The sequence below is a fragment of the Sander lucioperca genome, chromosome 23 (assembly GCF_008315115.2).
Source record: "Sander lucioperca isolate FBNREF2018 chromosome 23, SLUC_FBN_1.2, whole genome shotgun sequence".
Classification (NCBI taxonomy): Eukaryota; Metazoa; Chordata; class Actinopteri; order Perciformes; family Percidae; genus Sander; species Sander lucioperca.
The window spans coordinates 7,401,335-7,426,285 of record NC_050195.1 but is presented as its reverse complement, the minus strand read 5'-3'; the positions used below and the strand labels follow the sequence as shown (position 1 = coordinate 7,426,285).

Below are 24,951 nucleotides of genomic sequence, written 5' to 3'. Positions count from 1 at the left end.
AGGTACACGGCAGTGTTAGCAGCTAGCTGTCTATTCTGGCCCACACATGACGATGGGAGATCATCACCCATTGCCCATCTTCTGATTGGTGTTGGCAGTCATAATTCTTCATCACTTATAATAGAAGTGAAAATATCATGAGGAAAAGGTAGGCTATACTGTGAATTTTTTGGAGGATGTTTCCCATTTAACCTTGTCTCAGTATGTAGTTGAAGATTATTGATTAGCTCAAATAATCACATATAGTTTAGGATTAGGTAGCAGCTCCTTTCCCAATGCTGAGGGTGCAGTGCTTTGGACCATAGGCAGTTTTATTTTTGGCAAGTATTTTCACAAGTACTCACAAAATCCAAGAACTGGAGCTACTATTTCTGACATAGCTACACATAAGGCCAATGGTGTTAAGTAAAAGTATATTTATTAAAGTGCTACTAAAGTAGATTTTACTAGATAACTTTACTTTTGTTAAGCTTGCACTTTCAAACAGAACTGAATCCACAATGCAGACTCCTTTAAATTGTTTATTGCAAAACAAAACAAAAAGTAGACTCAAAAATGGAAGCTGGGTGTGGAGACAGGCAGCCGGGGTGGAGAGTGGTGGTCAGGATGCAGATTGTGGTCGACAGGTTGAGGCTGGGCGAGGCCAGCAGGCAGGTGAAGCGTGGGAGGGCTGAGAGCAAAAACAGATCAAAAAAGGGACAGGTAAGTAGGATGCAAAAACAGCAAGCAAACAGTCTAGCAGGATAGAAGCCGAACGTTACCACTGAGGTTATAATGACAAACTGGCGAAGAGTGGAGTGGGAGACCGGTTTAAATACTGCAGTAGGAGTAGATGGCAATCAGTGTTGAGGGTTTCCAGGTGGTTGAGTGAACAGGCAGGTGAATGGAATTGGAATAGCCATGCCCAGCCTCACAGAACACAGACAGGAGAGACAAACAGTGGGGGAGACAAACAAGAGGAGCAGGGAAAATACAGCAAATCCCAACAACAAATTTAATATTCTATATTTCTACTTCATTACAAACCTGTTTTCTCCGTCTGTCTGTTAAATATGAAGCTGTCGCCAGGATAGCTTAGCATAAGACTGGAAGCAGTACAACCACAACTTGTTATTTTAAGTTCATTTATTAATCAACCAATGTTAATTAGTGAGTATTTAGATGCTGGTAGGAGGACTATGTTACCTTTGGACATATCCAGGCTAGCTGTTTCCCCCTGTTTCCAGTCTTTATGCTAGGCTAAGCTAACCATTCATATTTAACTGAGATGAGACTGAGAACTGTGTTGCCTTCTCATCTTACTAAGAAAGTAAATAAGCCTATTTTCCAAAATGTCAAACAATACTTTTACGAAAGGATCAATACTTCCTTCAGCACTGCACATTGCACACTCACAGCCACTTGCAAAAGTGCACAGGAAGTTTGATTAAAATCTAACTTCTTCGTTAGTCAGTCACTTCACCACAACATGCACTTCCAGTATGTTTGATCTAGTCCATCTTTGGAGACTTTTAAAAGGTAAATTTCTCTACTGTAAATTGGGTGTTCAACAAGCTGTCTCTTTGGTACATTCCTTAATTTGCAAATTATTCAGCAGAAAACTGGTGCAGATGAAGTGAAAATATTTAGATGTAGGATACAAAATGAAATCATGTTATACATCAGTTTTGACCAGCATGTCATTTGGGATTGTGTGATTCTAATCCTGTTTTTAGGTGTTGGCAGGTGAAAATTGAGTCACTAAAGGGAATTTACACCAGCCTACAGTCTGCATGCCAGAGAAGACATTGACATATGCTGCAAGAGGTGTCGGAATAATCGGAAAAATTAGTTCCCGACTAGGAAAAATCACATGAACGCCCCCCTTGAGTTGGAACAACAACTCGGAAAGTCTGCAAAAATGTTGTTACTCAATTTGCTGAGTTGACATCATATTACACAGTAACGTGGCAGACGAAAATATTGGGTTGAAGGTAAAAAAAATTCATCAATTCATGTATTGCATATCAATTATTTCCTCACATGTGATTTGTAATATGTCATTTGAAAAGTTATTAATTATTAAGTTTTAGGGAATGTACCGGTGCAGCAACAAGTCTGGGACAAAATCAATAATATAAAGCTTCAAATTAGAAATAAGTATTGGAAACAGCTATCAACTTGACGCTCAGAGCAATAAAATAAAACCCTCTTCTTTGTTGTTGCCACATTGACTTAAAGCTCAAAAACACACCAAAGTCGGCAGAACGATTTCCCAACTCAGGAAATGGGACTATCTGACAAGCATGTGAATACACCATTATATAATGTATAGTTTAGTTTATTATAAGGAACATCATTAGCTGACGCCTACACGACCAGCTAGTCTTCCTGGGGTCCAAAATGTATGGAACTCAAAAAGGTGATAGGCAATAAAACATCATTATCCAGCAACTGATATGGAGGATTTGCTCAATTGTACAGAAAGAAGCACTTCACACTTGTTAGTCATAAAATGTTTTTATTTAACTAGTAAAATGTCCATTTCCAAAATAGAATGACAACAACGCATACTCATGGGACGGCTCGAAAAATGATTGGCATAAGGCGTTTTCTTTATGTTAATTACAATCTTTCTTTTTGCCAAGCTTTTTTATTGTCTCATTGTGTATAGGGCTAAAACCAGAGGTCTTTTGTTAATTTTGCTCCTTTACAGGGCATGACACCAGGCTAACACTATAATCTGATCTGTTGACAGGTTCTTTTCTTACTAGGCTTCCTTGGCAGGGTAATTTATTCCTTGGCTTTGTGCATTAGCCACTATGGCTTAGCCCACACTCGACACAAAGGGGTTTCAAAACAACACATGAAGGGATTTTCTTTACACATCACATTTCATTTTGAACAGGAGGATAATTCCTCTCTATTGCTATATTATCAGGGAATCTGCAAAAATGCAGATTTTGGTTACAAAACATAATTTAGGAATCACTTAAGACTTATTTTGCACAAGATAGGAAGCTACAAAAACAAAGACATAATCCAAAATACAAAGAACACACAACATGGAATAAAATTAAACATGAAAGATTTAAAGATTAGGCTGTAAATACAGAAATAAGCCATTGTCATGATATTCAGTATCTAGCACTAGCAGCAGCCTGTCCTCGTGCCCTTTGCTGCTGTACACTGAATTCAAATCAATAAGCAGGTCAGCGCCTATAGGCATTGTGTCTGCATGAGACTGTGCGTGCCATGTTGTGTGTGTGTGTATGTGTGCCAGAGGGGGATTTTCTGAGTCAATCGGTTGTGATGGAGGCGGCTGCAGCGTTTCATTAAGCTGCTGTGATGCAGAGGCTGGCAGTCAGTCAGAGATTACAGGCAGACTGGCAACGGGATTGTATGTGTCTTGTCATTTGTCTGTGTGTGCATCTTTTTTTATCTGCACCTTACCCTCCTCACAGATGGTGATGTAGTTTCATCCTCCCCCCCTGCCTACTGCAACTAGCTTGTGGTTTCTGCATTCTGCTGGCTCGAAAGCACCATTTTGACACAAAGAAGACGTACACACACCCGTGTAATGTCTCTGAAAACATTGGCACCAGATGCAGCTTGTCTTATAGAATAAATTATGATAGGGCATCTTTGCTGGCTTATTACACACATAGAAACAGAGAAGTGAATCCTGCAAGTGCTACTCTCGTTTATAGACTGTCCAGCGTCAAAAGCAATGGGTCACAGGAATTTCATTTCTTTTCTTTTCAAAATTGGATGGAGAGAGATATGTGTGCTTTGTGGCTCACTGCAAAGAGCGGTGACTCTGACTAAAGGGAGGGGGAGGAGGAGAGGTCAACAGGACAGAAAGGGCTGAAGGGGGTATTATTGGAAGGAAGCACGGACAGAGCGACCCTTGAGAGGCTGGGGAGGGCGGTAGTTGTCCACCATGCAGCACTCTGCCTCACCCTTAGCGGAGAAGAGCAGGCTGCGGAATTTGGCCATCTGTGGAAAGGGAGAAGACGGTCGCGTTAGTCATTGCTGCTGACCTCCTGTGACTGTCACTCAGCAAACACATCACTAGTCTCACCGCTGAGTCACTGACTTCAATTTATTTCAATTCAGGAGTCTTGTACTAGTTGTTGATGCTTAAAGGAATAGTTTGACATTTTGGGAAATAAGCTCATGCACTTCCTTGCCGAGATTTATATGAGAAGATCGATACCACTCATGTCTGTACACTGAATGTAAAGCTACAGCTAGCAGCCGCTTAGCTTAGCTTAGCATAAAGAGTGTTAACAGGAAGGAACAGCTAGCGTGTCTCTGTCCAAAGGTAACTAATTTAGCCTACCAGCACATCTAAAGCTCACCAATTAAAATGTTATATCTCCTTAGTTTAATCTGTACAAAAACTGAAGTGTAAAAACTAAAAATTGTGGTTATTTACTGATTCCAGTCTTTATGCTAAGATTATGCTAGTTGCCTCCTGGCTGTAGCGTCATATTTAGCATAAAGACAAGAGTGGTATCGATCATCTTGTCTAACTCTTGGCAAGATTGCGAATAAGCGTATTTCCCAAAATTACTCATTCAAGTAAAAGTAGCAACACTACAGTGCCGCGCATAGGTCATTAAATGTCAAAATCTTGCATTCAGAATTTTACATAATCTATGATGATGCATCATATTTCTTACATGCATCATATACATGTTTTGTACTAAAAATCTATTTTCAGTGAAGAAACAGCTGTTTCTAGTCTTTATCCTAAGTTAAGATAACCAGCTGCTGGTGTTAGCTTCATATTTACCGTAGAAACATGACAGTGGTATATAACAAAAATACAAACAAAATATTTCAGTCAGGCATGGCAAGAAAAACAGGTCAGCTGCTACAGCATGGTGTCAGATGACCTATTTAAGAGAGTTATCATTAACTCTGGTTAATGAATTGGTATTCATACTTCTTCAGCCACATGAGTATAATGTGTAGATTGGGTAACTATTCTCTACTGGGACAAAATGATTCAGCTTCTTACCTGATTAGAAACCATTAATCAATGACTTATATGCAATTATCTGCTGACCTTATATGGCACCAAGTCTGAAGGTTATGTCAACACATCTCACATGTTTACCTTTGAAACACCTACTCGCCGCCATGAAATAAACATTTGAGCAGGCCTAAAGACTCCAACCGGTCTAGAGGGGCTGTTAGTTCAGATTAACGGGTGGTTAGAAATCAAATATCCACTTTGGTACTGCAGTGGTAGGATTAGGGGTAATTGTGAGAGTAAATACTTAGCAAATGCAGGCATGATGTCTACTGTGTTTACTCAGTTATGGGTGGAATCACACACTGACTGCAGCTACGTCTCTTACAGTACAGAATGTGGTGCATGTCATGGGTGGACATTTCCTGTTTACTCACAACATACTGAAACAGAAATACTGTGGTAAAGCAACAGCATCTATGTGAACCCTTGTTTGCCCCCAGTCTCTCTGTGGGGTTTTTTTTTCATCTTGAAAGTGAAATAGGCTCCTGTATTGCCTGTCCTCCCATAACAAAGTTTTTTTCTTGTCAGTTCAGCCGTGCAGCTGATCACTGAACAATCAAGCCCTTGATTTCGACTGTAGTGTGAGAGAGGGTTTTCAGACAGGGTTATTCTAGACCGTGGGCTGAGCCAACTCTCTCGCTACCGCTGAATGGATGCTGTGAGCTAGCCATACCTGGTCAGCGCTGACACTGATTGGCTCTTTGCAGACAATCCAGGTAACGCTCTCCAGCAGAGGAGGTGTGGTCAGGGAGCCATCATATGTCCAGTAGTCTAGGCAACCAGGGAGCAAGGTAGAAGGGTCAAAGCCAGCAAAAGTGGTCTGCTGGCCCTGAAAACAATAAAGAAATGGTCAGGAGAAGGTCAGTTAAATACCTTATCATAAATCATTAAATGCAAGAGAATGTGGTTTTTATAGAAACATACTTTGGCCTTGATAGCATTGAAGGCGTCAATAATCTTCTGAAGACTGGCATTTTGACCACCAATCTGAAATATAATAATGTTGAAGGTTAATTATATCATCATCAGCAAACAGTGCCATCCATTGCAGTAAAAGTGTGTTATGCTGATTGCACCAATACTGAACAACATGCTTTAATTGTTGCTACTGACCTTCAGGAATACTCCAACAACAGCAAGCCCATCAGGCTTGCTAGCAGCCTCACCAAAACTTGCGTATTTGGTGTTCCAGTGCACCAGATGGAGCTGGGAATAAATGAAACAAATACATAAAAAAACAAAGCCCTTCAGAAGTAATCTTTTTTTTAATGATCCATTTTCAGAACCGTGGAAATCCTATAATTTCTGATCTGGTAACTGGACCTTTCATGCAATTCATTTACTTAAATACACTTTTTTTATCTAACAGTAGATATTGAACTGAAAAGCAGATGGGATGGATGGATTTTTTAAAAAGTTTATTTTGCTATAAAAATGCTATTTGATCATCACAACACAATAAAAACAAAATGCTGTAAGACAACTTTTCTCAACATTTTGGAAACTTTTTTTAAAGAATGTAAGAAAAGTGTATTTATTTAAGGAGAACAACCACATTCATTCGCTCACAGATTGAGGTTTACTTATACAAACAGAATTAACAGAGACAACAGAGACACTTACTGTATGTCAACCTCAATCTGTTAGAAACTAAAGCTTTCTGAGTATGATGATCAGCATCATGGCTCAGAGCATCTGTACCTCAGCAGGATACTTGGTCCCGTTCACAGTATGTTCGGAGCCCTTGTCATCAGAAGCTCCCCAGTGGAAATGAAACTGCTTGAGCCTGTAGGTCCCTGAGATGGGGCCGTCTTTCAGAGCTGCAGAACAAACACAAATCTCCCATCAGTTCATCCCACACCAGTTGTGGGTAGTGCTGCAGTCAGCCATGATGACACCTTGTTATAAAAAAGATAACAGTGATTCATGGCCAAGTTTCAAACAACCTACTGGGAGATAATATTTTTCTGATCAGAACACACAAAGAACAGGTTAAAAAGCTGAATAAGATCTATACGTACACACTTGTGTCACTGTGGTAGATTTCCTATTTAATGGAAGCAGACTCAGTTCCTGTTGTGTAAGCTCCAGTCAAACTGCGGGTTACACTCAGTCCGAAATGATGTCCAGGTATTGTTAACATCAAACCGTCTTCCAGTGTTACATAATGTATCTATTTGCAGAATACAAAGTAGCTCAATCTGTAGCGGATGACTGTATTTCTGGTGCAATGTTACGAAAAGCTGAGACACACACACACACACACACACACACACACACACACACACACACACACACACACACACACACACACACACACACACACACACACACACACACACACACACACACACACACACACACACACACACACACAGGATATTTGTTTCTCAGTAGTCAGCATCAAAAGATTAAAAAGGTGCAGAACTGATCTTGAAGAATTTGAGAGATGTGTGGGAGTTAAAGGCATTACTGAAAAAATACAAAAATAAAGAGGCTGTGTGGTATTCATCTTTTCCACTGCACACACACACACACACACACACACACACACACACACACACACACACACACACACACACACACACACACACACACACACACATGATGCATGACGATGACAGCGTCAGATTGTCCTTTATTTAGAAGGGCAGGGTGGAAAACAAGTGAAATAGCAAGGAAAGATTAAGATGCTCTAACTCATCTAGCTCATTCTTAGCAGAAGGTCTTTTGTTTTTTTTTCATCTTGATAAATGTCCACCAGAAATAATCCATCATTGTGTTGGTAATGTAAGCATATTCTTTATTAGCCTATACTTTATCAGATCAGCTAAAGAACAACCAATCCAAAATCCTCCAAATCCTAAATCCTTTTTCTGGTCTCTTACTGAAATAAAATATTTTTACAATCTTATATGAATAAATGCAATTAAACAAAAGAGGAAAACAAACAAACAGTTAAGCTTCATTTTTATAGTATCTCACTTCCACGCACATTTGGCGCATTGATAGTGAACCGAGCCAGAGTTTGTTTGACTCAGAGTAGCCTAACCTTGGTTTCTTTGTTGCGCTTTTGACCTCACAAGCAGCAGAAAAGAGTTGGCGTGGGAAAGGTTTACCACGGGGTTACATTACCAATTCAATTAGTCTCTGCATGCTTTGTGCTTGGCATTTAATGAAGCCCTTGCAGCCTATTTACCAAAATGTATTTGTATTAACGAAATGCATGTAAAAAAATAAAATAAAAACAACCCAAAATAATCTAATAAAAAAAACAAAAATCAATGTTTGTCTGTTGGATCATTATTGTCAAATCCCTGTTGGCGCTACTGGAAACTGGGGCGCAATTACCCATGCATCCACATAAATATTAACATAATATGTTAAATGTTAACATGCTTGAGTTCTATAGTCTTTAAGGTGGAGACTGGGAGAGCTGCTGTTAACACACAGGAGCCATGCATTAAACCTGAATGCCGCATTTAGCAGGTTACTGCATCCTATGAATCATCACCAGGACCTTAATTGTCTTTGTTAGCAACCAAACCAAAACAATAGCCCAGGTACAATACTCTTTCAGCTCCTCTTATTATATCTACAAATATTGGAATAATAATTTAAAAAATAAGAAGATATTGTGTTTTCTCCAGGTTAAGACGATATATTACAATGCACATAATCGGATTCTGGAGCGTTGATACCAAGCCGTGCAGGCTCTCCACTGAGCGCCTGTGTTCATCAAATATTAATGTCACACTAACTTGAGCTGTCGGTGTCATCTGCGAAGGTCACTTGGAAGGAATGTCCGTTGTTGAGGATTTCGAGGCAGGTGGACGGGTCGTACTTCAGGCTGAGCGGCTTCAGCCCCTTGTCGTATGATGATGCACCAGAGACGATGTCAATGGGAGACTGGCGGGGTCCATTGGCAATAGGGAAGTTATCAGCCCATTTGTCGGGTCCTAAAAACAGTATGATAATAAATTGTGATCATAGGAATATTAGTTGAGGCTTTTAATGAAACAAATTGCGCATTTGGGGATGTGCTTCATACGCGCGTCAGAAAAGCCCCCCCCCCCCCCCCAAATGTACAGAATTAAAAATGTCTGTGCATTCTCTGTCCTTCCATTCATTCACTGCCTGACGGAATGACTGGTTTTAACATACCCTCTCATTAATGTCACCTCTGCATTATAGCGTGTACTTGCAATGAGCGCCTCACCGTTGTTCTTTGCGTATCCCCAAGACATGGTAACAGTTTTGGATCTATCAGTATGTAGAGCTGTAATTCCCTAAAGCGAGTCGTCCGTCAGCCCAAAGGAGCCAGTGTCCTCCACCTGACAGCTGCAGACCTTATATAGGGTCCCCTGTGAGCGGTGTGTGTGTCGGACATGATGTCCGCAATGACCGGGAGGAGTTTGGATGCGCCGCAACGTTGCAACACTTTGGATCAATCATCTCTCTCCCTCTCTCTCTCTCTCCCTCTCTCTCTCTCTCTCCCTCTCTCTCCCTCTCTCTCTCTCTCTCTCTCTCTCTCTCTCTCTCTCTCTCTCCCTCTCTCTCTCCCTCTCTCTCTCTCTCTCTCTCTCTCTAACACTTAGGATCAATCATCTCTTTCTCTCTCTCTCTCTCTCTCTCTCCCTCTCCCTCTCTCTCTCTCTCTCTCTCTCTCTCTCTCTCTCTCTCTCTCTCTCTCTCTCTCTCTCTCTCTCTCTCTCTCTCTCGACAGACGAGCAAGATAATATTCCTCGAAAAAAGTTCCCACATTCTCACCTTTCATTCAACAGGTTTAACTTGTCATATCAGTGAATTACGCGAATGTATGCAGGCTAAGTGCCACCTTCAAACTACAGCTGTGTGACATTATAGAAAGAATTGCTTTGGGAATATATAATAATACTAACACGCTAAAACGGAAAACTCCAAGGTTGCCTACTTGTTGTATCACGACTAAATACGAGTAAAACAAACAGACTATACATTTGATGACAATGTAATAATCAATACAGTGTAACACCAATTGTAACAATAGTTGTTAATGTTGGCTTTAACACTGTAGCTTATTTTGATCCAAAAAATACTGCACGGAATCATACGTTATGTTATTTGCAGAAAAAAGAAGTACTTGTTATCTCCTATAGGCAATTAAAACACACTTTTAATCAAAAACACAATTAGTGTCTTTGGACTGATGACTCCGTGTTTACTAATAAAGAATTGACCAACACATTATAATCACATATTAGTAACATACCGGTAGGCCTATGCCTATGTGATTGGCATGACAAGTATTCCATTCATCCTTCTATTGATGATCATCACCCTTGTGGCCAAAACAGCTCAGTGTTCAATGATAGCTCAGCCGATCAGAAAATCAAACATGCGGAGATGAACACAGCTGTGATGGTATTATGATGCCACCTGCTGTCGGTCAATGGGACTACAAGGCTTTTGGTGCGTTTTTTTTTTTTTATTCTCTCCATGCAGGTTTGAGGCATAATAAACATAACCAACAGAAACTAAATTAATATGAATTAATCTTAATCCAATTAAAGTAATATTGCAATACAGTAATTCAAATGTCATGCTGTAATTTCTCCAAAGATAACTTTTAATAATGTCAACTCATAGACCTACTGTACCATGAATTTCAGTATGGCGATAGTGTAATTTGGCGCAAAACGGGGTGCCAAAATTAATTTGATAATGTTAGAAAATCATTATTTGCAACAGATTTAAACTACTGTGCTTTCGTTTTGAAGGCTCCACGTCCAAAAACAAAAAGTTTTCTAAGTGTTTTCTGCTTTTATTCACTGGAAATCAAATATTCAGGGTAATATTTTGGGGGTTTATGACGATAAATTGAACATAAAAGATGTATTTTCTTTTTCTTTTTCTTTTTTTTTTAAATAAAAGTTAAGACTGGAATGAAGTAAGTAGTTTTCTCAATGAAGTTGTCCTTCAAAATGATGGTGTTTTATGTTAGATAGAGTAAAGACACAACAGGTAAGGTGAAATATGTATCGGCTTTAATACAATAGTAGCTGTGTCACTACACACACACCCACCCACAGGTGAGCTGTGTTTAGTCTGTGCAGTCTGTAGATGTGTTCAAGTTGTAGTTGAATCCAGTCTGGACCCTGATTGGCTGGAGGCCTGGATCTGTGCCTTCATACAAACTCTCCCGACTATCATCTCCATCTATACAGATGCCCTGCTTCTCAATGGTGTAGTTCAGCACAGCAAACGGGGCCACGGGTGACTTAGCTATCAGTATCTGTCTCTGGTGTGCGTCCACATACTGGACAATAAGACGTGTGTTGACACTGTGACTCCAGGTGTTACCCAGAGCCGCTGTCACAAACCCAGAATCCACCTCAGATCCCACATGAGTTGTGATCTGGTTGGTGAGTACCACAGGTATGTTGAACTGGTGGGCCAGGTATTTCAGGGTGGAGGCCTCGTGACCCAGCAGGTTGCTGCGGTGCATCAGGTTGCCAGGCAGCGTTGTGTCAAACTCCTTTCTCACCACTGAGGCTACAGAGTCCAGGATGATGAGACCCGCTCCGGTTGAAATGATGTCCTCTTCTAATCTATCCAGCCTGTTGAGGACATCTTGACAGGTGAGCTCCCTGAAGAGGTGCACCCGCCCGGCCATCTGAAGGACTCTCTCCTTACCGCTGAAGTAGTCTGGGAACCGACTCTGAGCGATCTCTACCAGCCTCTCGGCAGAGAAAGCTGACTCTGTGTCGATGTAGATCACACTGCTCTCCAGGCCGCCCTCACTCTTTGGCAGAGTGGCCAAAACACTCAGCATCAAACACATCTGAGTCTTCCCACAACCAGAGGGCCCTGTGACCTCTGTGATGGTCCCACGGGGCAGGCCTCCTCTCAGAAGTTTATCCAGAGCAGGCAACGACGTGGAGAAACAGGACTGTTGCTTCCACAGCTCCAGAGCCGTCGTGACTGGCGGTGCAACGGCTTTGCTCACTGACTGCAGCAGCACTGAGGCCTTCTGGTAGCTCAGCCCTGCAACATGCATAACTTCAACAGCAGACAGAGACAATAGGTCCTTGCAACTTTCTATTTGATGTCGTTTGAGTTGCTCACACATGTCATGTGATACGCCGGTTCGCTTTAGTATTCTGGTCGCCATTTTTTAAGACGGAAAAAACAGGTTCGACATTTGACAACTTCAACAACGGAGTTTCTTTCCCCCCCCCTAGGATGCTCATGGATGTATGATGGCGAAGGAATGACCCGCCTTACTCCCCCTCTGATTTGCTAGCACTCGCTGCTCTGGTTGGTTAGGTTTAGGCAAGAGGAGTGGGATTGGTTAGGGTTAGGGTAAGAATGTCAAGGTAAGCCAATCAGAAGTGTGAGAGAAGGAGCGCAGGGCGGGACCATGGGCGGGACATGGGAAAACGGTGTCAACAGTTGTCGCAAACAGATGACGTGATAGAAAAGGCACCCATATGTCAATGGTTCTATCGAGCACGTGAGGATATCAACACCAAACATCAGCTCCTAAATTACGGTGTGTTTCTAAGTTTTCATTGTTAAGTCCTTACGCTATAAACGCACTGTTTTCGTGCTTTCGTCATCTTCACTAGAAGGTGACGAAAATAACTGTAGTCTCACATGTAACGCTGGTTTATTACTTAAAGGTTGTCTAGTTGCCGTAACCAGTGATGGAAGAAGTACTTAGATCTTGTACATAGTGTAAAAATATAATAAAATACTGTTACAAGTCCTGCATTCAAAATCTTACTCATGTTAACATATACACGTATATAAGCATTTTTAACTAGCTAACGTTATAACGTTACTAGTACCAAAAGTACTCATTACGCAGAATGGCCCTTATATATACAGTATATTATATCACTGGATTATACATAGTGATGCAATAATCTGTAAGAAATGCATCAGTAATCCATACATCAGAATGTATTTGTATTTTTATATTTTGTATTAATCTAAAACGGTCAAATGTTGTCAAATACATGTAGTGGAGTAAAAAGTACAATATTGGTTTCCAAAATATAGTGGAGTAGAAGTATAAAGTAGCATTCATTCTCACGTAAAGTACAAGTACTTCAAAATTGTACTTAACTACCTGCATTTGACTGTAGGATTAGTTAATAATACAAATTCTCTCTATTTTGTTTTCTTTTTTATATTTGGTTGGCCGATTTCCTTTAATGAAAGCACGTTAGATTGTATTTACATTTACTGTATAAAAGGTTCTATATACATGTAAGCTAGTACTCTATTGTCATACTACTACAATTAGTGCTTGCGCATTGTAGGCTATTCATTTGGAAGGTGCTTTTCTAAAACTCAGCTTATGTATGTCTTTTAAAAAGACAAATGTAATAAATGGACAGTTTTCATGATGTAGGCTGAAAATGAGCTTCCCCTCTTTGAAAGACCAGCAGCCGCCACTGGTCTTTTTCCACCAACCCTACAAATAAATAACCGGTCAGACAACTGGGATCTGGCTTTGTTTTGTTTATGGCACAACTCTTGGTAAGAGTCTAGACACTGTATGAAATTGCAAGAAGGTCAGCTGTGACAATGTAAAATGTCGTGAATTTAACAGAAAACACATTGGTGTGTTTGGCCTCAATTTATGCCACATTCAGAATGATTTATTCATACTAATTTATTCACTCACTGTCTTAAGGAGCGAGCTTTTGATGTAAACAGAAGTGTTGCTAATCAGAGTGTAGGAGGCATGTAGAGAGCCTGGGAAAAAAACTCAACATCTGTCCTTTTTAGAGTAGTGAGCCTGTGTGATCAATGTGGAAACTAATACTTTAGGGCAAACCAGTAAAGGAAAAAAAAAACAAACAAAGGATAAAACAGAGGCTATGGTATTGAAATGAAGTATCATCCAATGCGCCTATCCAAGCTGACTGGTGTTGTCTCCGTAGGTAACATGGGGAAGAATAAACAAAAGGGGAAAAAGCAGAAGAACGTCTTTCAAGTTGCAAACAAGCACTTGAAGCCTAAGAACAAAGCGAAACCTGTCACGACAACGCTCAAACATGTAAGATCTATTTTTTGCATGTATTCTCTTATCTTTTATATGTTGGACCTGCTCTAGCGTACTTTCATTTGTGGCTTCACAGATCAATGCAGTGAAACATGAGAAGGTGGAGAACCTCAATCAAATCTTCACAGAAGTCCAGAGGGATGTCAGGAGCATTTCAAAGTCTGTTGCTCCCGAACCAAAGAAACAAACGCAGGTAGAGGTGTAAATTATTGACATTTAAAACTCATGTTTATCATCCAGCATTTTCTTTTTTTTTTTTTTTTCTGAAAATTATATTTATTGGAATTTTTTCAAAATTGACAGACCATAACACCACATAAATAACCTACCATACACATAACTCTTATCAGGATATCAGGGTCTACATACAGTATACACGTGTACATGTACACACCTATACAAATATACACATACACACACACATACAACCATGTTTAAGAGAAAGGAAAAGAAAATATTCAAAAAAATAAAACCCTGCTTTTTACTTGAAACAATACAGTAGCATGAATCAGTTACTCGGTAGACTTCTGGGAAGATGATTCTCAAGGTATTCAGTAAATTGTCCCCATAGTTTGTAGAAGCTCTGAATTTTCCCCTTGTTGGCGTATGTTAGTTTTTCCATGGCTAAGCAGTTGGAGAGGTTCCTAAACCATAATCCCACTGAAGGTGCCCTCTTCCATGAGTTAGCAATACAGTGTTTAGCCTGTAGTGAACATACATTGATTCTTTTTTTTATGAGCACTTGACAATATCATCCAGCATTTTAATCCTTTTGATATAATTAATGCTAATTATGTTTTGTCTTTTTTTTTTTTTAGATTGTCAGAGAGCCACCAAAGGAATCTGTAAACGTTGACAATGCGGCTCAACTCTTCTCTCAGCTATAATGGACCATGACGGCGGGGCTGTCATAAAGTCTAAGGACAAACACAGTGACCACCTGAACTGTATGTCTCTCCATGTTGGACATGTCAGTCAGTTTACATCCAGTGCATTTTGACATTGCATGCCAAAATGAGGACTGCAGAGAAGATGAAAATTAAAAGAGGTTACTGCATGATAGGAAAACCTTGTGTGTGTATTCTAAACATTTTGTATATTCAATGCAAAGAAAGACAAACGTGTGCTCTGAGATATTGTTTCAGGAACAAAGGAGATTCTTTTGTTTTTATTAATGAATATTATTTTGTGTAGAAATGTTTGCTTTCTCTAGGCTGCAACAAATGATTATTTTCCTTATTAATTAAGCTGCTGGTTATTTCCTTGATTAACTGTAGACTAGTGAAACATATCCATCATAACAAAGAACCAACAGTCCCTAACAAAAACGTATTCTGTTAACTATATATAATACCATATATAAAAACGAACATCAGTAAATACTTGGAACCAGGTAATATTTGGCATTTTTGCTTGAAAATAGGCTGAAACAATGAATCAATTAACACAGTAGTCGCTAATTAATTTTCTATTGATTTGACAGTAAACTGTTTTCTTGACTAAACTGTTGATGCGGCTGCGTCTTCATCATCTGAATCTGCATGAAATTAAAGGTGATTTATGAAAGGTAATTAAACACAACATTTTCAAAGGAAAGATACAACCATATGCACTGTATCCTACTCTTTGAGTTTTGTTTTGCAAGCCAGTTCAAGGTTTTTGCACCTTTTTTTCCCCATGCTTTTCCTTCCTCTGATTTAGTGTAAATTAAGTCACAAAGGAGATCGTCGTGACTGCTGTTTGTAATGATGAAAGTGTGTTGTTCCAAAGAGATTTGTCCTGGAAATCATTAAAATTGCACGTAGAAGTTCACATAAGCTCAAACTCTCATATGTAGCATCATTAAATAGTATACTGTAATGTTCATTTCAGAGAGGCATTGATCGAACTCAGTTTGAGGCTGTAGTTTGTAGTCTTGCTGTACTGGACTGAATCATAGTGTCAGGCGTTTCTAATATTCCGTCCACCACTGTTAAGTACAAGCGCTATTGCAGAGGCTTCACACTGTCATTTCTATTAGGACTGCACCTGAAGATGAAGTATAGATTTTTTCGGCTCGGCCAGCAGGCAGTTATCAGTATGCTGCGGCTGCATCCTGTTGTAGAAACTTGACATCAGAGGGCACGGGTGAACCCGGGCCCAGCTGAATTCTTGTCTTCATGGCGACCTCTGGCTGAGCTAGTTAGTCAATAAGTCTGGAGCAAGATGAAGGCATGAGTCAGGCTGGTAAACAAACCAACGCATGTTGGCATAAATAAGCAAAGAAGATTTTCAAGGTGGAGAAGACTTGAATGAAGATTTATTATTCAGTGGAGGTAGTTGTACTGAAAAGCTTTAACCTGCAATAACTAATTATTTTGATTACTTTGCAGCAACACATCACTGACATTAATATCACTATTAGAGTCGATATGATTAACTTGTTAGAAAACAGTTGCTTACTTACACATTCAGCAGTCACGGAGCAACACTGTCCTTTTTAGAGTGAGACATGTTTGTGTCCACCTGATTAATATAACTCCAATATTCACTCTCTTTAGCTCTGTTTTTGGTCTCTACCACCTGCTGAAGAATATAATCTGCAGAGTACCTTAGTCTTAAAAGTCTTCAAAATGTCTTAAATATAATTTTGAAAAATAAGGCCTTAAAAGTCTTACATTCCGTTCACAAAGGTCTAACATTTGTATTGTCCTTTCATAAGATGAAATAACTGCATTGTTTTTGTCACAAAGCTATCGAGTACTACAATAAAATGCATTAAATTCAAGTAATTGGTAAACAATTATTTTTATAACCTACAATCGTTTCTGATATTACATTATATCCCACATACGTTTGCCAGCATGTTCATGAAGTTGGTATTAAATGGTGTTAAAAAGGTCTTAAAAAGTCTTAAATTTAACTTGTGGAAACCTGCGGGTACCTTGTATCTGGCTCTTTAGCTGCTAAATGCTACACTATGAAAACAGCTACCGTGCTGTGCATGAAATCAACGCTGATGAGAGCGGTCAGAGTGAACCAAAATATTAACGTTGCGCACCATAAAAACAATGAGCTGAAAGATGCTAAAACACTTCGTAAAGCTGAAGAGGGTTTGTCACTAGGAACAACCCCTGTTACATTAAAAGTAATAATTTGATCTTTTGTTAATATAAAAATACTGATTAGAGCTTTACAGATGTGTTACACAATGTGTAAATGGATGAGGCAGAAAGCTGCTGAAAAAGGGGCATCTAACTCCTGTAGCATCAATAAAAGTTCTAAGAAACGACAGCAGAATCACAGGAAATCAACAAATATGAGAAGATTTGGTATGAAATGCATTAGATAAACGCCTTTAGGGCTAAAACGTTTATTTCTAATAGAGAGGAAAAGGTTTTCAGTTGGAAAGTATTGGTGAGTAGAGTAGCAGATGCAGTGTTAAGGTGTCAGGTGCTCCCCACTGTGATCCAGATGGCTGCACCACAGCACAGGCGGTGGGGTTTCACCGCTACACACCCTGGGGAGACAGATATCATGCCAGCACACGCACACATTGCATTTTGAATGTAATCTTCATGAGCTGGTAGGGGGTAGTTGGATCTGTGCAGGGGGAGAGGGTGTGTTTGTGTGTTTCTCAGCCAAAGAGTGTTGTTAGTCATTTTTGGTGCTGTTAGTCATGCAAAAAAAATTAAAATAAAAAATAATAAGTTCTGCTTGTTGCTTTTAAACTTCTAACTTTGATCCAACTTCAACTGAGCCAAGTTCCAAGGAGAGACGGAGACAACAATGCTAATGATGCCATATTTTATTATATATATTTAAAGCATATAGAGAATTGATTTTCATTAATTAGATTCATAATTAAAATTTCATCTTAAGACAACAACAAAAAAACCAGGCACTTTTGATTGAACTTCATTAGTCAGTTGCTTAATTGGATGTAATCAAAAGTGACATTTTAGACAACCACCAGAGTTGGAAATGCCCACAAGATGGTGCTCTGGATGGGGCTTATCAATATGCAGGGTGACAAGCGAGGAAGTGGATATGTGTGTGTGTGTGTGTGTGTGTGTGTGTGTGTGTGTGTGTGTGAGTAAAGTGTTAGGCTCTCTGAATGCCAATAAGAAGCTGAAGGCCTATTTGCAGTATGTCATTCCTACCACACAGCTGGGTTTTTCACTCTGACAGGACTAGCAGCAAAAGGTTACAGCACCTGCACTTCTCCCTGTGACAGAAATAAGAATCACTGCGTTTGTCGGTGCAAGAGACACAGACAGACACAGCAAGTGCATGTGTGTGTGTGTGTGTTGTCTGCTTGTGTTTGCCTATGCAGATTTGCTTTCCACAGCCATTTCAGATCACAGCAGTTGTCACAAGCCAGACGCCAGTGTTTTTTTAAAGTCTTGATGGTGATATACACGTCTCTGATCTTCTTCCTATTCCACTTTTTACGAATGCCGTAGGGGGCAAGGGCATATTGTCAGCTTTAATGTCTTAATGGAATATGCGCTCCAATGATGAATGCTTTTATGACAGCTTTGCTTTGTAAAAAGAGAACATGGTGAACTATCCAAAGCACATCAACCCTGACTTTGAAAGAAAGCCATGTGGAATTATGATATTTGAAAAGGTCAACATGGCATTCAAAGTATATTACAAGTCATGATGAAATGTGAAACGGTATCTTGGCATGGCTATTAAACAAAATAATGTCTCACTCTGCAGCATAGGGTAAAAGTCTGATAAATGTGCCTGAAAAGGATATATGTTAATGTAAATTTACTCATAAAATTCTCTTTACTGAAACACATTTTGTCATAAAAAAAATGCCCTTTTCCTACAGTAGTCTTTCGAATCTCCCCTTTTAATGTCTTAAAAGGCATTTTGCCAACAAGTGAGACAGCCAAGATTCAAATTATGATTAAAGTTGCTATTCAGACCTGAGTCCAGTGGAGCAATGTCCTGAAATTCTCCTCACGCTCTCACGCCTGCGGACTTATCTCGTGTGAATCTGTATGTTTTGCTATAATCTTCAGTGTTATAGTCAGGGATTTCTGGCTGCTTCTGTGCCCCCAGTGTGATTTGCTGTTGGATTGAGAGTCTATCCCTCCGAAGGTCAGATCACACTCATGCACGCGCTTGTGATATTTTTTTCACAGAAACACCAATAACATCACTGACTGACATGATGAGGCTGGCATCGAGCTAGCATTTTAATTTGAATTTATGTTGAATCTGAAAACTTTGAGCAGGAGAAAAGAAAAGGACAGCTACAACAAGTCTTCCCAATTCGTTTACCATCTTAGTACTCGACCAAGAAAACATTAATTCAATACATTTTGAATAAATTTTGCGTTTCACAAGGACTGGTGTTATTGCAGGTGTTTTTAGAATAGTGGTGATTATAATTTCATTAAAGTGTTTACATTTCTTGTTCTTAGCACCTGGGGTAAAAGTAAAAAGTCTTGATTAAGAGGGCTTCTCACTGAGGTAAAGTATTTAAGTGCCAGCCACAATTAAAATCTGAATTCTCTTAATGCCAGCGAGGAAAGCTGATTAACAGTTTTTTTCCCCTGTCTCTTTTATCCTTAGAAACACAGGAGGTTTGGTATTCTGCCACTCCTTGCTTCAGAAATATCTTCGCATCAAGGTCAGGAAGAAACAGAATTTTAAAGACTATGCAGATACAAACCCCAGTGTCTGCTAAATCTTTGCCTGGGAAAATAGTAGAAAATGGAGGTATTTGCAGATGTTTTGACTATTTGGACAAGTATCTGCTACGTGTTAAAGGTGCCGTAGGTAGGATTGCGAAGATCCAGGACTTAGCCAAAAATATTGAACATCGACAACTTCTCAGTCCCTCCTCCCTTTCCGCTAAAGCCCAAAACTGTCTCCTAAGCCCCTCCCCCCACAAGGGAGAATGAATGCTTGTGCATGAGCAGTGATTGACACGCAGTTAGACCCGGCCATGACTGGAGCATCTGAACAGGGAGCTGTGGATTTTTGCAAATCGCACTACAGGCTGTAGGTGGTGCCAGAGGAGCTGGATTTTTTTTTTTAATTACCTGCTTCATGTAGTTCTACAGGAACATAGGGTCAGTTTCAGCAAATATGACAGAAAGTTAGTTTTATAAGTCTTACCTACTGCACCTTTAAAGTACCAAACAATTTTCATACATAACTGAGAGATTTAAAAAAAAATCCACTCTTCAATCCAAATTAATCAAGCTCCTGCAAATCATCAAGACCCGGCTTACTTTGAGACTCTCCCAAAAGCTCATCATTTATTGAGTTTTAACTTCAACAAAAGCCATTTGAAAACAAAATCAGTAAGTGGGTTCTTGTGGGTGATTTGCCAACATTGTACCTCATCTTCAGTCCTCATACTCAAGCATCACAATGATTCATTTGTCATTTGTCAATGCAATTCACAAGGACATTCCTCCTCTATATGGTTAAGGTTTGGTTACATTTGGGTAAGATACATAACGTGTGGTCTCCGCTGTAATGTCAGTCACCATGTCACATTCCTTCCACCTTTGCATCTGAGAGATTTCATTTGCAGCTTCTCCAAAAACAAGACATTTCAGGATGTCACCTTGGGCTCTCAGAGTTTGTGATTGGGTATTGTTTTTATTATTTTTGACACTTCATATAGACAATTAATTAATTAATCAAAACATAATTATCAGATTATTGGTAACGAAAAAGAATCGCTTGATGCTGCCCTACAAACGACTGATGTTGTCAGGTTTCTGGAGAGCATGGTTTTAAAGCCTTGCGATGATATTCCAACATATATATCGGGTCCTATAATGAAGTTAAATGTACCACATTTTGATTTTGAAATGCAGTACAATGCTACAAATAAAAGGGAAGTTACTCCCAATGTATCATGATTTATCAAAGGTTTTTCTTTTTGAGATCTTATCATTGACTGTAAATATTAATGGACAACGCATCCGGTTCGGCGAAGTGCTGCAAATGCGGAAGTGACTTAAACCTGCATTCTGTCTGAATTCCGACACGTGAAGGATGCAAAAGGAGGTCGGTTTCTCTAGAAGTCTATGAGAAAGTGACCCACTTCTCACTTGATTTATTACCTCAGTAAACATTTTCATAATGAGTTTATGGTCTCAATCGCTAGTTTTAAGTCTTCTGCAACACAGAATGATGTTCATGTTTTGAATTATGGTCTTGTTGATTTTAAAATCGGCGATAAAGCAGGGGGTGTTTTACGGCGTGGCTATGATGTGATTGCCAGTGAAAGTGTGTAACGTAACGTGGCTCCTCCCTCTCGTCTAAAATCGTCACATCCGCAACCAGGATGGCTGCGCCCGTAACTGCAAACTTGACGACCGATAGCAGATCTCCACAAACCAATGGGTGACGTCACACATGTGCTGTCCATTAATATACAGTCTATGGGTCTTATCCACAAGTTGATCTTAACATGCAAGAATCTCAATCTTGGTAGACATGGCAATGCTTGGGACTAACTAGAATTTATAGTCATGATTCTTAGCCGAGTCAAAAACTCCATGCCACAAACTGTATCTGGATCACAACCAAATGCCAAAACAAACAAACCCAAGCCTCTGCAGCTCTTCCATCTGCAACAAACCACCCGAGCGTCAAGCCACTGCAAGCTGTTTGGCTCATAGGGAATGAAATAGGTTTTACACTTGAGAGAACACAGCACACAGAGTTGCTTTTTTAATGGGATCCCCGGCACGTTGCTCGAGTCGCCGGTGAGGTCCCACCTGCGGGTACTGTGGGCCGGTTTGTAGCTGAGGGACAGGAAAGGGAGGAGAGAGGCGTGCGGCTCAGAGGAGATCTGGAGGGGAGCGTCTGCTTGCTTGTCAGGGAGGTGGAGAGGGAAGAGAGCTCTCTGGTACACCTGTCAGACGCATGAACAAAGTACATCTATTCATCCCCTCCTCCTTCATTAGATGCCACAGTCTAAAAACACAGCACACTTATTTCTGCCTGCCCCTGTGTCACTGTCTTGTTCTGTTTCACACTCATATGAGCAGATACACACAAGAAAGCGGGGCAAAATATACCGCAATGCAAATATACTCTGTTTACAGCATTATATAATTTGTTCAGTCGTCAGAAGGCCTTGTCCTGTTTCTGTATTTACACGAAATGCATGTCTGTAGCAAAAGTGAAAGTGTTCAAAATGTGTCATATGCAAGGTTGTGACAAGAGATTGCTCCTTTTTAATCACTGCCTAATGTTTGGACTTGAAAATATATGTTAAAAAGTATAGATTTTGTGAGAAAATATGAAACAGATTGGCTGATGCATCGGCTTCATCATCATCATCTTTATCTTCAGCAATTCAGTGTGAATTAGTATCTGTATATAAAATATACAGTAATATACTGTAAATGATATATTTTCACGCATTGGGTCTGACCAGTGTTTGGGACAGACGTGCCGTTTTTAAATGATATTTTAAAAAAAAAGTAATCTCAAATGTATTTCTTTTTAAGGTCTAAACTATTTTCTCAATCATTTCCCTCACTATCAGTAAGGGACATGAGGACACACTTTTCTGCCAAAGTAAGAACAGTTTGTATCAGTTTTTATTTCCAATGAGAGACTTCTGTGTTTGTGTTTTTGTCCTTGCTTTTCTCACTGGTTTTTAACGGGTGTAGCTCAGTTGGAAAAAATGTGACACTACCCTGCACTAATTAGAGTTTAGTTACATTTGAACCAAAATGGTGATGACAGTTGTGGGGTTGTTTGCTTGTGTTGCCACCAGTGTCAGTCAAATCCAATCAAACAACAGCCACACGGCCCTGATGAAGTAGATTAACTGAGTTTTAGGGTGTTACAAGGATACAAGGTTCAGGTTGCTGGAAAGCAAGGGCACAAAGCAACATTGACAATCTAGTGACTGGGGAAAAGGGGCTTGGTATATATACCGGCAGGGTGATTGGGAAATGAGACACAGGTGAGCAGGCTGTTGTGTCCCTCCCAAACCTTAACTTTATTGCTACGTTTACACGTGGCCGGCTATTTTCATAAACGGACATTTCAACCTCTCCGTTTTCAAAATTCAAAAAAATTAACATCGTGCACAGCTGTCAGTTTTTAAGAAAAGTGTTTGTTTACACGTACCTGTGTATATATGCCGTAAATGCCGTCAAGAGAATGCCAAACCTGTAGGTGGCAGTGTAACGAGAAGCTCAAGCTCAAGCCCACGTTAGCCAATCAGAATCCCGAAAATAGCAACAACAGCAACAAATCACTTCCTCTCTCTTCTCTTCCTCGGCTGCCTAAACCCAAGAGGGTAAGCCTCTCCCCGGAACGCGTAGCTTCTATGGCGCCATTTTGATGCTACCAAGCCATCACCTCCCGTTAGCATTCCATTGACTGCCATTCATTTTGGCGCCACTTTTACACCGAATAACTTTACATCTGAAGCGTTTAAAGACTCTATGTGTCTGTTGTTTATTTCTAAAGAAACACGACAATGTATAAAAGGCTTCATTAGCTTGTATTTAATGTTATGGCTCCGTAGTAGACGTTTTTGTAAAAATAGGGATCTGTTGGTCCATTTATTTAAATGTCTATGAGACAAACGGAGGTTTAGAAAAAAAAAAATCCTCACTGGCTTTGAATGACCCTGCTGTGATCATAGACATTATATAATGGACCAACAGATCCCGTTGCTCTGGACGGAGACCAGTGAAGTATATTAGAAGCACTTTTCCGGTGAGGGCTGAGCGTTACTGCGCAGCCTCCAACTGAGAGAGACGACGTAGTCTTCTGGTAGCTGTGCCAAGAGAAACCTCAATCATTCCGAATCTTGCAGAGATGGAGAGTGTAGGTATATGTAAGGAGATAACATGGGCACAGGCTAATTATTGCTAACTAAAATGCTAGTTAACATTAGTAATTAAACAGCTAATGTAAGTCGAAACTGCCTGCAAGCTTCTCCTGTACTATACGGTAATTCCTCTACTATGCGACGGTAAGTTGCTTGGTTATGACACAATCGTTAGCCTATTTTTACAAAAACGTCTGCTACGGAGCCATAACGTGAGATACAAAGTAATGGAGCCTTTTATACATTGTCGTCGTGTTTCTTTAGATATAAACAATGGACAAATAAAGTATTTAAACGCTTCAGATATAAAGTTATTCACTGTCAAAGTGACGTCAAAATGAATGGCAGTCAATGGAATGCTAATGGCGGATGAGTGCTTGTTAGCATCAAAATGGCACCATAGGAGGTACGCGTTGTGGAGAGAAGCTTACCCCCTTGGTTTGTCTCAGTTTACATGCAAATATGCAAACAAAGTTTTCCAAAATCTCCACTCTGGCCGGAGTTTTTAGAAAGAATCGTTTTTAGAGGCGAATTCTCCGTTTGTGTGTAAACGAAGGGCACAAACAAAGGGAAATGTCTCAGTTTTTCAAAATAACCATATACATGTAAACAGGGTATAATTGTTGCTATTTAGTTGCTTTATAGAGACAGATTTAAAAATACGTTTTTAGGGGCTTTAAAGCAAGTTTTTGATTTTTAAGATGTCAACACTTAAAAATATAAACATGGAAGTATTTTTTCTTGTTGGCAAAAAACAAGATCTTAAGACTAAATACATGGCTTGGCTTGCTTGATATGATATAGTGAAATGTTATCTTATTGGTGTTTTCTTATACAGCTTTCTTTATGCACAGAGGAAAGTTGTTTCATTATTTGAATTTTAAAGTTGGTTACGGTGTGTTTTGGCAGACTGGTGCTGCAAACTTTTTGCCAGTCACCTTGCATAACTGCTGTTCACTGTTTTGGTCCAAGGTCGTTGTATTCAACAGAGTTTCTGTTGGTGCTATACTGCTGAACAATGATGGGCTTGGGGTCACTGTT

At 39.8% G+C, this 24,951-nt stretch overlaps 3 protein-coding genes and 1 long non-coding RNA gene across 5 annotated transcripts; 1 reads left to right on the top strand and 3 right to left on the bottom strand.

Annotated features, from left to right (window-relative positions):
- Window positions 1-508: 508 nt before the first annotated feature.
- On the bottom strand, window positions 509-2,054 carry LOC118494344. The gene is made up of 2 exons (XR_004896470.1): window positions 762-2,054; window positions 509-633 (listed from the first exon to the last, which is right to left on the bottom strand). It is a non-coding gene; the product is annotated as an uncharacterized LOC118494344 (long non-coding RNA).
- Window positions 2,055-2,483: 429 nt separating this feature from the next.
- On the bottom strand, window positions 2,484-9,426 carry LOC116048581 (carbonic anhydrase 1). The gene is made up of 7 exons (XM_031297748.2): window positions 9,246-9,426; window positions 8,788-8,985; window positions 6,728-6,846; window positions 6,140-6,232; window positions 5,951-6,013; window positions 5,700-5,855; window positions 2,484-3,978 (listed from the first exon to the last, which is right to left on the bottom strand). Exons 1-7 carry the CDS (start codon window positions 9,271-9,273, stop codon window positions 3,859-3,861), a joined length of 777 nt encoding a protein of 258 aa, XP_031153608.1. The 5' UTR covers window positions 9,274-9,426; the 3' UTR covers window positions 2,484-3,858.
- Window positions 9,427-10,957: 1,531 nt separating this feature from the next.
- Window positions 10,958-12,369, bottom strand: rad51b (RAD51 paralog B). Its single transcript, XM_031297746.2, has one exon. It carries the CDS (start codon window positions 12,177-12,179, stop codon window positions 11,109-11,111), a length of 1,071 nt encoding a protein of 356 aa, XP_031153606.1. The 5' UTR covers window positions 12,180-12,369; the 3' UTR covers window positions 10,958-11,108.
- Window positions 11,907-15,944, top strand: rbis (ribosomal biogenesis factor). Of its 2 annotated transcripts, none has more exons than XM_035998082.1 (4): window positions 11,907-12,092; window positions 13,963-14,078; window positions 14,161-14,277; window positions 14,903-15,896. In XM_035998082.1, exons 2-4 carry the CDS (start codon window positions 13,968-13,970, stop codon window positions 14,969-14,971), a joined length of 297 nt encoding a protein of 98 aa, XP_035853975.1. In that variant the 5' UTR covers window positions 11,907-12,092; window positions 13,963-13,967; the 3' UTR covers window positions 14,972-15,896. The 2 variants fall into 2 exon arrangements, with proteins under 2 accessions (XP_035853975.1, XP_035853974.1); XM_035998081.1 differs by lacking the exon at window positions 11,907-12,092 and adding an exon at window positions 12,431-12,560 and having other exon boundaries at window positions 14,903-15,944.
- Window positions 15,945-24,951: the final 9,007 nt, after the last annotated feature.